The sequence below is a fragment of the Pan paniscus genome, chromosome 12 (genome assembly GCF_029289425.2).
Source record: "Pan paniscus chromosome 12, NHGRI_mPanPan1-v2.0_pri, whole genome shotgun sequence".
Classification (NCBI taxonomy): domain Eukaryota; kingdom Metazoa; phylum Chordata; class Mammalia; order Primates; family Hominidae; genus Pan; species Pan paniscus.
The window spans coordinates 41,543,915-41,556,811 of record NC_073261.2 but is presented as its reverse complement, the minus strand read 5'-3'; the positions used below and the strand labels follow the sequence as shown (position 1 = coordinate 41,556,811).

General features: G+C 49.5%; 1 protein-coding gene across 6 annotated transcripts in view; it reads right to left on the bottom strand.

Annotated features, from left to right (window-relative positions):
* Window positions 1-1,015: 1,015 nt before the first annotated feature.
* Window positions 1,016-12,897, bottom strand: part of TRABD2A (TraB domain containing 2A) — a 59,851-nt gene continuing 47,969 nt past the window's right edge. For 2 of the 6 annotated variants that reach the window (XM_003816593.5, XM_003816592.5), the window contains 3 exons: window positions 11,628-11,718; window positions 3,305-3,556; window positions 1,016-1,450 (listed from right to left, as the gene is read on the bottom strand). In XM_003816593.5, coding sequence (XP_003816641.1) covers window positions 1,267-1,450; window positions 3,305-3,556; window positions 11,628-11,718 — 527 coding nt within the window. In that variant the 3' untranslated portion in view covers window positions 1,016-1,266. Of the gene's footprint in view, window positions 1,451-3,304; window positions 3,557-11,627; window positions 11,719-12,897 lie in introns of those variants that run through there. The other 4 variants (XM_034953449.3, XM_034953450.3, XR_008624324.2 and 1 more) reach the window with 4 other exon arrangements.

The window sequence follows — 12,897 nt, the reverse complement described above, 5'->3', positions numbered from 1 at the left end:
ACTTTTGTTTTCCAAATATCCCATGAGTGTATCTCATTAGGAGAATCAAACATAGCAGCAAGGGGATTTGGGAGTTTTTGCCCGCCTACCCCTGCAATACAGGTGGTGCAGAATGGAACCAAAGTGGTGGACATGGGTCCTGAGTGCCATCACACCACTGTTTTAGTAAGGCCACTGAGATCTTCTGAGCCCTAGAAATAACTGAACATGAACCCACAAAAGCCTCAGAAAAGGAAGGGAAGCCAGAGCTACAAACCCAGGCAATCAGCCTTACCCTAAGCCAGATTAGGGGACAAATACAACTACTTCTTATTGACCCCACCCAAGTCCTGGACAGACCTTCTACCCAGGGTTTTTATGGGCTATTCAGAGGCCCAGGACCATAAAGGACACTTGCCACAGGTGGGAGACCCTGATCTGGAACCATGGTGGTTAGGGGAGGGAGATCACCTGGGCAGGGTTAAAAGCTCCCATTTCAGATTCAACTGGGGAAGTTCTACTCTTACACATTTTATAGAGAGAGTCCCAATAAGATTTGTATTTAGAAAAGACATTGACAATAAACATGTAAATAATAAATAACAAAATGGGGATTGGGGGTAGTTTGAAAACCACTTTCTTGAACAGCACCTCTGACAAAGCCTACCCACACCCCCCGACCCCCCCCCCACCCAGCCTCCAGCATGTCAGTGAGACACACACATTATACAAAATAAAAGCATCTCTCAGGGCACAGGGAGCACCCTATTCACCAGAGCTTGAATAGAGAGGTGCAGACCACAAGTTCCGTGGCCCACTGACTCCCCTGCATCCAGAACCAAGAGTGACACAAAGAAAGAGAGTGGAAAGAAGAAAGGGTCAGGATACAAAGCCAGAGCCTGAAGGGATCAGAGCTGCAGCTGAGAAGTGCAGGGCCTAGGGGGAGGCAGTGGAAGGATTCAGAGGGTGTGAGAGAAGAAGTTGTCTGCCTGATATATATATATATCATGAATAAAAATCTATACAAAAAAAGGTATTTATTTTCATACAACTCATTTATAATTTATTTTCACACAACTCACTATGTTACAAAACTGTACACCTGCCCCCAAAGTTGGATAACCCAAAGTCACATTCCTTGGAAAGAGAAGAATCAACACTGGGCCGCTTTTTCAAGAGCAGTCTCTTCTGGATTGGGCCCAACAAGGCTAGACCAGAATGTGGAGTACAGGAATGGCCATTCTTCAAGTCCGAGGGGTCAGGGTCTTAGCCTGGTGCTTCCAGTCGTTACAGGAGGGGTGTCTCTGTTTGGAAAGCCAGCACCAGCACCCAGAACACAGGAGTCCAGAGAGACAGGCAGGCACTGCTGGCCACCATCTGGCTGTGGTGGGAATGCCCACGGCGAGGGAGCCGCAGTTCAGTGGAGATGTGCCTGTCCAGGACAGGGACCTGGAGTTGCGGGACTATGTCACTAGGAGGCAAAGAGAAAGACAGAGTCTGAAGTCACAGCAGAAACCACTGCACACGCCAAGGCCCCCAAATGCCCACACAGCTTCTCTTCATCTCCCCTCCTTATAGACAGGAATGGGTATTAGTATATTAATAGGCTTCCTATATCTCTGGCCCTCTTTCATGTCTTTGGCCACTGCTACCAGAAAACCAAATGGCAGAGGATATTAAGACCAGCAGACTGGCTAACTGTCCCTGGCTATTTGGCTCTTTATTCAAAGATTAGTGAAAGTCTTCGTATAAGGCCGAATTCAAAGTTTGCTAACATTAGTCTCTGGGCAATCTTAGGCAGGGACCCTCCTCACTGGCCACCACAGAGGCAGAGCCAGACAATGCAGATTCCTCCCTGGGTCTCTGCCTCTCTCATCTGCCCAAGTCCAGGCCTGATGTGCACAGCATATAGGCATACCAGGTCAAGACAGTTCAAGCTGAGGGGCCCATGACCTCAGGCTTACCCAGATCTTTCAACTCAGCTGAGGTATAAAGTGCCCAACCCCGTAGTCACCAATGGCCTTGTTTGAAAAAGTACTAAACAGGTCAATTTATTCCTCTGTCAATGGAGGATGGTTCATGAGTCACCCTGGAACATGAACACCATCAGAAGCTGTCCCCATTCTCCAGGTCCCATCTGGCTGCCAGCTTCTGTCCATTTAAAATGCAGATCACACAGCATATCACATATCTGCTTCAAACCTTTCAATGGCTCCCTACTTCCCTCCGTGTTTACCTCTCTGGACACATCTCACCCCATTACTCCTTCACTTCCCAGGCTCCAGCCAGAATTACTTTATCTCAGCTTCTTTAACGCAATCGTTCCCTCCAACCAGGCTTTCACATTGTTCCCTCTGCCTTCAACTCTTCTCCTTCCCTATTCAGTTGTTCACTCACTCACTCATTCATTCTACATTTATTAAGCACCTGTGCAGGCCCTGAATCCCTGCGTCTACTGATCCAGACTCAGAAGCTCTATTCACAAGGTTCCACTTTGGCTTCTACTCAGTAGAAGCCAAAAGGATGCTTCCTCAAGGGAAGACTTTCCTGACCTCTGACCCTAAGTAGTAACCTCCAACACACACACACACATATGCATGCACCACAAACACACACACCCACAGCAGCTTACACTTCCACTGCAGATTATCTATTCAAAAATCCATCTTCTTCACCAGACTGCAAGTTCCATGAAGGCAGGGCCCGTGTCTGGTTGGCCCCACACACATAGCATCCAACACAACAGCAGGCACAAAGGAGGGACTCAATAAGGCTGAGATTAATTTAACCGGATTCCTGCTCCCAGCCTCTCTGGGGTAGTTCTTCCAGAAGCCTTGTGCCCTGCAGACTCAGGCTCGCCTATCCACCTCTGGTCTACTCCTCAGCCATCTCTGAGACTACATTTGGTGTAGGGTCACGACCCTTCCCTTACAATGTGGGGGTTAAACATGCCCATTCCTACCGAGCTGCTTCCAGCTCTGCAAATCTATGACATTCTCCCTAAGTCTGCCATGGAGAAAGATATGAAATATTTAGTTCTTTGCAACCTTTCCAGATGCCTTCCACTTTTAACAGACTCATCCTACCCCGAAACTTGTTCTTTAACAAGCATAAACATGTTGCTCTTGCCCTGGCTTGAAGCAACTATCTTAAATCTGGATTCGCTTCTGTCACAGTGGACAGAAAAAGGGTGCCTGGGGTCATGAGGAAAGGGAAAGGTTGCTCCATGAGGGGGGCTCCCATTGCAACCAGTGTGAGGGGCATTCCTGGGTCCGCTCACTAGGGTAAAGGTGGATGCCAACCCGACCCAGCCTACTCGCCTGACCTCTCCTCCAGGCGGACCCACAGATCGCTGAATTGCCGGAGTCGCGGCCTCCGCTGTGACCGCCTCCGCTTCTTCCGGAACCTCTGCTCGGCCTCACTGGGCGGGTCGGCACTTCCAGGCCGGGACACAAGGGGAGGCAGCGTTGAGTGCCCTGAGGATACGGCTTCTGGTGCCGGTACTTCCAGGGTAGGGACTTTTGGAGCAAAGATGGTGGACAGAGTGGGCCGTGTGGAGGTCTTTTTACTCTTCCCTCTGTACGCAAGTGGAAGGAGAAGGTATTTGGAGGAGGGTCACGCAGCATGGCGCCCTCCCCAGCTCTCTTACACCTCGGGGTTTCAAGACAACGGCAGATAACCTGAAAGTTCAAGCTGGCCAGGAAGGGCAGAAATTACCCAGTTCTTGAAATTACCTTGCGAATTTATCTCTTTGACGCCTTTTTTTTCCCCTCAGATATCCTCACCCTACCTTCTCCAAATCCCCTAGTCCTGGGGAGAAAGATCCAAGATTTTTAAACTATTACATGTACAGTAATTACTGTAGTTTTCCAACAATGAACAGGTCAGCACTGTCTAGAAAGACACTGACAATTATAGCTTTTTTTTTTTTTTTTTTTTTTTGAGATCGGGTTTCCCTCAGTAGCTCAGGCTGGAGTGCAGTGGCCCAATCATAGCTCACTGTAGCCTCAAACTCCTGGGCTCAAGTGATTCTCCCACCTCGGCCTCCCAAATACAAGCAAATGTCACCAATCTGACTAGGGAACAGTAAAGCTTTTAAAGACAGATGGAAAATGTTTAAATGCCATTTGCTTAAAACCACTGAAGTAGCTCTTAACCCTCTTAACACTTTCTGAACCCTCATGAGGGCTTTATTCAGGAAGAGGCTCTCAGGGCTGTCTTCTAACCACTCAATTGCAGATTTGTTCTTAAATCATCTTTCCCAAAGAGAGATTTTCACAACTAATGGGAAACTCAGACTTACTTCTAGTTTTCCCCTAAAGGTGACTATAGTCACCAAATACTTCTTTGAGTGAAGAAATAAGCTACTAGAAGGACCAAGTTTCTTCCAACAACAGAACTTTTGTCAAGGGTTTGGTGAAGGGGATGGGGGAGCAGAAAGAGAAGAATTCTACTAGATGTCAATCCCATTGTCTCCTGATGTAGGTAGGTAGTGAGAGTCCTGAAACTCACATCTGCCTGAGGAAGGGGAGCAGTGGATGTGCCATGTCTAGGGCTTTCCTCGTCCAATGATGTAGGTGCCACTGACCAGCACATGTAAGAACTCAATTACTTAGCCTTGAGGAACCATCTACCTTACAAGAGTGGGTCCCAGTTCTGAGCCACGACATGGCAGAACCTGAGAAGTCAGTTAGTATTAATGGCTGTGTGTGAGGAAGGGAGGAGGTATACAAGAAGGAAAGCAAAAAAGGGAAAGACTTATATTGGGCAAAAAAGTTAAAAGAAGGGAATTCCTAAAATGGCAAAGGATTAAAAAATGCCCCTACTCTGAACCTGAGACTAAGGACCCCAGAAACATAAATTCATAGCTAGAAGGTTCCTGGAGGACAGGGCTTAATATATTATTACTGTCTCCTGAGCTCAGTGCAATGCCTGGTACATAACTGTGAAGCCACTTAAATGAACCCTTTCATTGTTACAACAAAGAAACTAGAGCCCAGAAAGGGAATGTGCCCCCATCATGGCTCTCTAGGATTCAGGTGGCCTCCTAGGGCAGGGGTCCCCAGCCCCCAAGCCATGGACTAGCACTAGGCTGTGGCCTGTTAGGAACTGGGCCACACAGCAGGATGTGAGCAGCAGGCAAGCAACCATATTACCACCTGAGCTCCACATCCTCTCAGATTAGCAGGGACATCAGATTCTCATAGGATCGCAAACCCTGTTGTGAATTGTGTGTGCTAGGGATCTCGGTTGCACACTCCTTATGAGACTCTAACTAATACCTGATGATATGAGGTGGAACAGTTTCATCCCAAAACCATCCCCCCCTCCCCGATCCATGGAAAAATTTTCTTCCACAAAATTAGTCCCTGGTGCCAAAAACGTTGAGGGCCACTGTCTTAGAAGGTTCAAGAGCAGATGGTCAGGTAGCTCCATGCCCATCAAGCCCTCTGCCCATGGCCGAAACTATGTCTTGGCTTCCATATGACCCAAACAGGTCCTGGTACATGGTAGGCACTCAAGAAAAGTCTGTTGCTTTGATTTAGTGAGGAACATGGTCTCTAACTCACTAGGGCTGTGTTCTATGGTTTGAAACAGTGGATCCTCACAGTGAGACAAATCATAGCTTTGTTTCTGTTCAACTCACAACAAACAAAGACCTCACCCCAGAAACTCCAGGTAGCCAAGGCCAGGGCTTAAGAACCAAGTTAATAGCCCTGGGTGGGGGTTGGAGAGTAGGGATCAGGAAGAAATTAGCTTTACTCTTCCTGGTTTTTATCTCCCTTATATTTGTGAGTTAAGGAGTCCTGAGGAATCATAACACCTACTTTACAATTAAGGAAACTGAAGACCAGGGGGAGGAAACTGACCTGCACAAGGTTCCAAGAAAGATTCTATGCCATCTTTTGTTTTGTTTTGTTTTGCGACGGAGTCTTGCTCTGTCCCCCAGCATGGAGTGCAGTGGCACAATCTTGGCTCACTGCAACCTCTGCCTCCCAGGTTTAAGAAATTCTCTGCCTCAGCCTCCCAAATAGCTGGGATTACAGGCACATGCCACCACGCCCAGCTAGTTTTTTTGTATTTTTAGTAGAGACGAGGTTTCACCATCTTGGCCAGGCTGGTCTTGAACTCCTGACCCCATGATCCACCCGCCTCGGCCTCCCAAAGTGCTGGGATTATAGGCGTGAGCCACCGTGCCTGGCCAATTCTTTGCCATTTTTAAGTAACATTCATTGTTGAGATTTTTTTCAGGTCATAAAGCTAATCCATTCTCATTGTAGAAAATATAGAGTATAAATTAGTGTCACTGTAATCTCCAGGGAGATCCTACAGACAAATGCTCACATGGGCTCAGACAGGGGTTTAAGGGTCCCTAGGTCAATAGAGGTGGCTGCTCTTCTGTCTCAAATAGAAAATCCCAGCTACTGAACACACCCAATCCATCATAGAGCCTCTGGGCTGGATCCCATCACAGGCTCAAGATCTAGATTACCATGTTTTGACCCACCTGGATTCTCACAGTTTAGCTAAACTTCTACCCACAAAGGCTAAGCCCATGGTCATTTTGGCTACAATATAGGGCTACCCCCTTGTGCTGATAGCTTATTTGCCCCCTACCTGCATTTCACGCAGCCTCCTCACTTCATGGAAGTCTCCAAGAAAGAAACACACTGGTTGACAAGGAAAAGACCCCAGGCTTGGAGCCTTAGACAAGATAATTGACCTTTCTGAGCCTCTGCCCCTTGCATAAAATTAACCTATCCTACCTCATTGCTGTGAGGATTAAAACAGCCCAAGCACCATGTTTCACACAGTGCTGAGCACACAGTAGATCCTTACTTCAGGTGCATCCCCCTTTCTCCCAGTCTTCTGAGAATGAGTGAAGCTGTATAAACCCTAGCAGGGCTGACCAGAACCTTAGAGCACCCTGCTGTGTAACCAAACAGACATCTGCCAGATCCCCAAAGATGTCCATGACCTAGCCCCTGGAAGCTGTGAACACATTACCTTACACAGTAAAAGGAACTTTGCAGGCGTATTAAGTTAAGGACCTTAAGATGAGGAGAGTAGCCCAGGTTATCCAGGGGTGCCCAATCCAATCACACGGGCCCTTAAAAGCAGAGAACCCATCTGTGGTCAGAGGGGGATATGACTATGGAAGAATGGTTATAGAGATGCAACATTGCTGGCTTTGAAGATGGAAGGCTCCACAAGTCAAGGAATGTGGGCAGCCTCTAGAAGCTGGGAAGAAAACAAATTATCTAGAGCCTCCAGAAGGGAATGCAGCCCGGCCCACGCCTTAATTTCAGCCAGTGAGACCTGTGTCAGACTTCTGATCTCCAGAACTATACAATAATGAATCTGTGTTGTTCTAAGCTATTGAGTTTGTGATAATTTTTTATAGCAGCAATAGAAAACTAACATAGTATCCATTACCCCAGGGGGAGGAGGGAGGAACTGGCTAAGCCCTCTGCAGATTAGCCCAACAGGAACCCCATCTCTTTCTCTTCTCTGTTCTAAGAACAGCATCCTCACATTCAGGAGCATTTCCTGTGTTTTCCAGCCTGCTGACAGGTGGAAAGTGGCAGCTGCTAGTTGCCCTCCCCACACCCCAACATGCACACCCATCTCTGTCTCCCCAATACTGGCCTACCCCAAGACTAAGGGAGCTGGCAGGGCCTTAAGTAAGCTAGAGCACCACTTTACAGCCTTCATGTCCCCAGCCACACCAGCCTGCCCTGGATTCAAGTTCCACATGACCAGAATCATCCTTTAAAGACTACCAGATGGCTGCCGAGGAGGGGACGAAGGAAACAGGTATCCCTCCACTGCCCTGGTCCTCCTTGCCAGCCCCTCTTTGTGGGCATTCTCCCCAACCCACTTCCCTGGGCCCTTAGCCTCCCGGGACCCTGTCCCTTCTTCCTGAACAGGAGCTCCTTTGGAGACCTCATCCTCCCTCATGGCTTCACCTGGGACCACTGTATGCACGTTCACCCCTAAAACCTCTCAGGTCCCCCACTGGCTGAATAAATGAATGCATGTGAGCAGTACCAGCAATGATATTAACACATAATCAATCCTATTTGAGATCCCATCATGTGCCAGATGCCAGGATAGGTACTCCTGGAAATCCAATTTTGAAAATTAGATCCTTGTCCGGAAGGCTCTAGAAGAAAGAGAGAGCTCTTGCACAAACCATAGGTTCCTTGGGGTCATGCACAGGATGAACCCAGGCTGGAGCAATGGAGGAAGATGTGGCAATTGTGCTGGATCTCACAGATTCTGATAGAGAGAAGTGGGGGTAGTGTGGGTAGGGAAAGGATCTCTGAAAGAGGAAACTGCACGAACAAAGACATAGAGGCTAGGAAGTAAAAGGTGGGAGAAGAAAGGGTAGAAAGAAAAGGTTTGGGAGGTGGAGGGGTCTGCGCTATTTCCTGGTCCTGGTTAATAGTGTGGCCTTTCACAGTTTCTTCATTAGTAAATGAGAAGGAACACTTCCCTTGCAGGCTGGTTTTGAGAATTAACAGAGAGCCCATATAAACCTGGCTACCACCTGATGATCCACCAGTAAATGCTCTTTTTCTCCCCGGGGAAGTGAGAACACTTGTTCTCAGTCTTCACTGGGCATCGGAATCTCCTGGAGAGCTTCTAAAAAGACAGATTCCTGACCTTCCTTTCCCCAAGGGCAGGTGTCAGGGTTAGAGGCAGAATTAGGGAGCCTGGGAACAACCAGCAACACACACACACACACCACACACACCACACATACCACACACACTACACACACACAAAACACACGTACCACACACACCACACATATCACAACACACACCCCACACATACACAACACACACATCGGACATGCACCACACATACCCCACACACATACACAATACACACACCACACATACCATACACACCACACATACCACACTATACACACACACAACACACGTACCACACACACCACACATACCACAACACACACCCCACACATACACAACACACACATCAGACATGCACCACACATACCCCACACACCCCACCCATACACAACACACACATCAGACATGCACCACACATACCCCACACACCCCACACACATACACAATACACACACCACACATACCATACACACCACACGTACCACACTATACACACACACAACACACATACCACACACACCACACATATCACAACACGACGCAAACCCCACACGTACACAACACATATATCAGACATGCAGCACACATACCCCACACACATACACACAACACACACACCAAACATGCACCACACACATGCACAGTACCCACACATGCACACACCAGACATGTTCCACACACATCCACACTACATCACACACACCCCACATACCACACACACCCCTCACACACAGGTACCAAACAACACACATACCAGACATGCACCACACACACACCATACACATGCACACTACATGCACACACATACACCCCACACATATTCCACACTAGATACACACCACACAAACCCTACACACAAACATCACACACAACACACCCCTCACACACACCACACACCAGACACACACCAGACACACACAAACACAAACATCACATACTCCACACACATTACACCACACACACGCACACACTCCCCAGGTAGGGCCCTCTCCAGCACCCTAAGGACAGTGCGTTGAACCCCAGGCCAGTCAGCCCAGCGGGAAGAGCTGAGAAGGGACCAGAGGCCAGTGAGGGAGGAAAGACCCACAGTCCTGCAGGGCGCAGAGAATCCCTAAGGGCTGGTTCCTCCAGACCTGCAGGAGAACAGGAAGGAGAGAGGCAGGAGACGTGAGCCTGCAACAGAGCTGACTCAGGCAGGGGCGGGATCCTCCCGGTCAAGGGGAGGAGAGGAGGGCTCCTCAGAAGGGGGAAGTAGCGTCAGTAAAGGAGAGGCAGGGACAGGATGGAGGCTCTTCTGAAGCAAGCAGCAGATCCATGCTGGAAGGGTAGGGTCTGAGTGCCAAGACCTCCGTGTGAAGACAATGACCCTGAAAAAGAACAACATGAAACCACGGAGGGTTTGAATACGGGACACTGGAAAGAATAGTCCCACAGAAGGGCGAAGAGTGAACCAGAGGGAGAAGGGCCTGGAAGGGGGCGGTGGCCATGGAAATGGAGAAGGACAAATCCCAGCGAGTCTTTACTGGAGGAAGCCAAAAGCCTGGTGGAGGAGGGAAATGAGCAGTCTCACATCAGCGCTTCTGTAAACTAGAAAGTGCTCTGTGAAGGGCGGTCAGTATTGACATACTGAATACAGGGCATGAAGACAGGTGGGGATGAGAGAAGTCCAGGATGTATCCAGGATTTCCCGCCTGAAGGGAGACTGGCAGGAGCCTCTGGGGTGAGGGGGAACAGGGAGACAAGGTGCAGTGAAGGGGGGCCTTCTGAGGAGAAAGAGGGCAGCTGGAGATGGGCGGCCTTCGGGCAGACACAACTGCTGGATCCTCTGCCAGGGGATGGGCATTTGCATCCTGGAGCTCTCTCGCTACAGCTGAGACCTTTGCCAGGAGAGGGGGCTGCTGACCACAGATCGGGAGGCAGTGGGGGCCAGAGGAATGGAGGGGATATTAGGAGCTGATGTGTGCCCCCCACATTCACATGTTGAAGCCCCATCCCCAGTACCTCAGAATGTGACCATTTGGAGTTAGGGCCTTTAAAGAGGTGATTCAGTTAACATGAGGGCCCTAGTCCAATAGGACTAGTGTCCTTAGTAGAAGAGAGGCCAGGGATGCTCGCTTACAGAAAAAAAAAATGCCATGTGCCGGCAGGAAGAGAAGGTGGCCATCTACAAGCCAAACAAAGAGGTCCCAAGAGAAACCAGTCCCGTTGACACCTTGATCTGGGACTTTCAGCCTCCAGAACTGTGAGAAATGCATTTCTGTTGATTAAATCACTCAGTCTGTGGTTGTTGTTATGACAGCCCAAGCAGACTACTACAGGGGAAGGGGAAGGACACCTGGGGCCCACCAGGATGGACGACCAGTTGGGAGGCCAGTGGGTGGACAGCATTGCTGAAGTCTGGGGGCTGGGCCTCCTGAGTTCTTTACAGAAAGGTCTGCAGGGGTAGAGGGCAGTTTGGCCAAAAAAAAAAAAAGAGGAGAGAAATAACCTAGGGAGGAGGAAACAGCTCAGAGAAAAGGTGCTTTCTCCTGCCCCTGAGAAGGGTGAGACATGCACTCCCTGCACCCCTAACCCCTCTGGCCTGTTTACCACTGTCATGGCCCGATTTTGCCTCCTGAAAACTTCCAAAACACCTAGGGCAAAGGACACTGGGCATTAAGCCTAATTACTCCTCCTTTCCCCTACCCCTCGACCCCTGGGCAACCTTCCCTTCACCTTCCCCCGCTCGCCAAACACCACTGAGGAAAAGGCCAGTGTGGCCCCTGCAGCCCAAAGTGTCCATCCTGCCAACCACGTCTGACACAGCCCCAGCCACACAGAGCCAGCTGAGCTGGTGCCAAATGTCCATGTAAGGTCAAGTGTGGGGGAAATGATGAGGCAAGGGTTCTCTGGAGCTCCTCAAGATAGCAGCCCACCCTGGTGCCCAGGCAGCCCCATGAGGGTCTCAGCTCCCCAGCCAAGATAGAAGCACAGGACGGTTACTTGTGGATGGGTCGTCCAGCAGGGGCGTGTTCTACCTCATAGCCTTCACGCCGCAAAACATCCAGCACTGTGTTGTTGCCCATGAAATGACCTGCAGTGAGAAAAACAACCTGAAATGCTGCAGCTCTCAGGACCACCAAACATACTCCCCAAACACACACCCTAGAACCAAGAAATTACCCTGCCAACCCCCTGCCTATCTGTCCAGCACAGTACAGTTCTAGAGAGCTTCTGGAATCAGGCCTGCCAACAGTCCTGCAAGGCAGGCAGGGCAGCATCAGTAGCATTTCAGAGACAATGACACTGAAGATCAGAACAATGCAGCAAGTTACCTGAAGTCACAAAGCTAAGGGGATAGCCTGGACATCAAACTGCAACCTGGTAAGACCTCCCAGAAGAGGTGATATGTGAGCAGGATCCTGAAAGGTGAGGACACTGGTCTGGAGAAAATACAAGAATTCAAGCTGAGCACAGTGGCTCACACCTGTAATCCCAGCACTTTGGGAGGCCGAGGCGGGTGGATCACCTGAAGTCAGGAGTTCAAGACCCACCTGGCCAACATGGTTAAACCCCATCTCTACTAAAAATACAAAAATTAGCCGGGCATGGTGGCAGACGCCTGTAATCCCAGCTACTCGAGAGGCTGAGGCAGGAGAATCACTTGAACCCGGGAGGCAGAGGTTGCAGTGAGCCGAGATCATGCCACTGCATTCCAGCCTGGGTGACAGAGCAAGACTCTGTCTCAATTAAAAAAAAAGGAGTGGGGGGAATTCCCAACTACAGGATGGAATGCAATTGTGCTCTCTGAAAAAACAGGGAGGCTGGTGGGACGGAAGGAATGGCTACTTCCCAATCACCACTTTCTAGAAAAAGTAAAGGCAACCTAATCTAAGATCTGTCATTCTTGGAGGTTTCTGCATAGGACAAACCCACTGTAGTCTCAGGAGTCACAACCAGGGAACCCTGGGAGCCTGCGGCAGTACGGCAAATAGGCCCCGAGAAGGAAGCAGAAGGCCCATGGTTCCTGTTTTCATTTTCACCCTCATGCATCAAAGGGGGTGTTCATGGGTCAGCAGGGGCTCAGAAAGGGAAGTTTGGCAAAACCATTCCCTCCCATCCTCCCCTCTCCTCCCCACAGCCTAGACCAGCCTAGACAGCTGCCAGTGCAGGAGCAATAGCTGTAACCTAGAAATGTGGGGTAGGAGAGGAGGCCACTGGAGAAGTAACCCTGGCAAACAGGAGCCAAAAATCAGCATGAGCTGATTTAAGA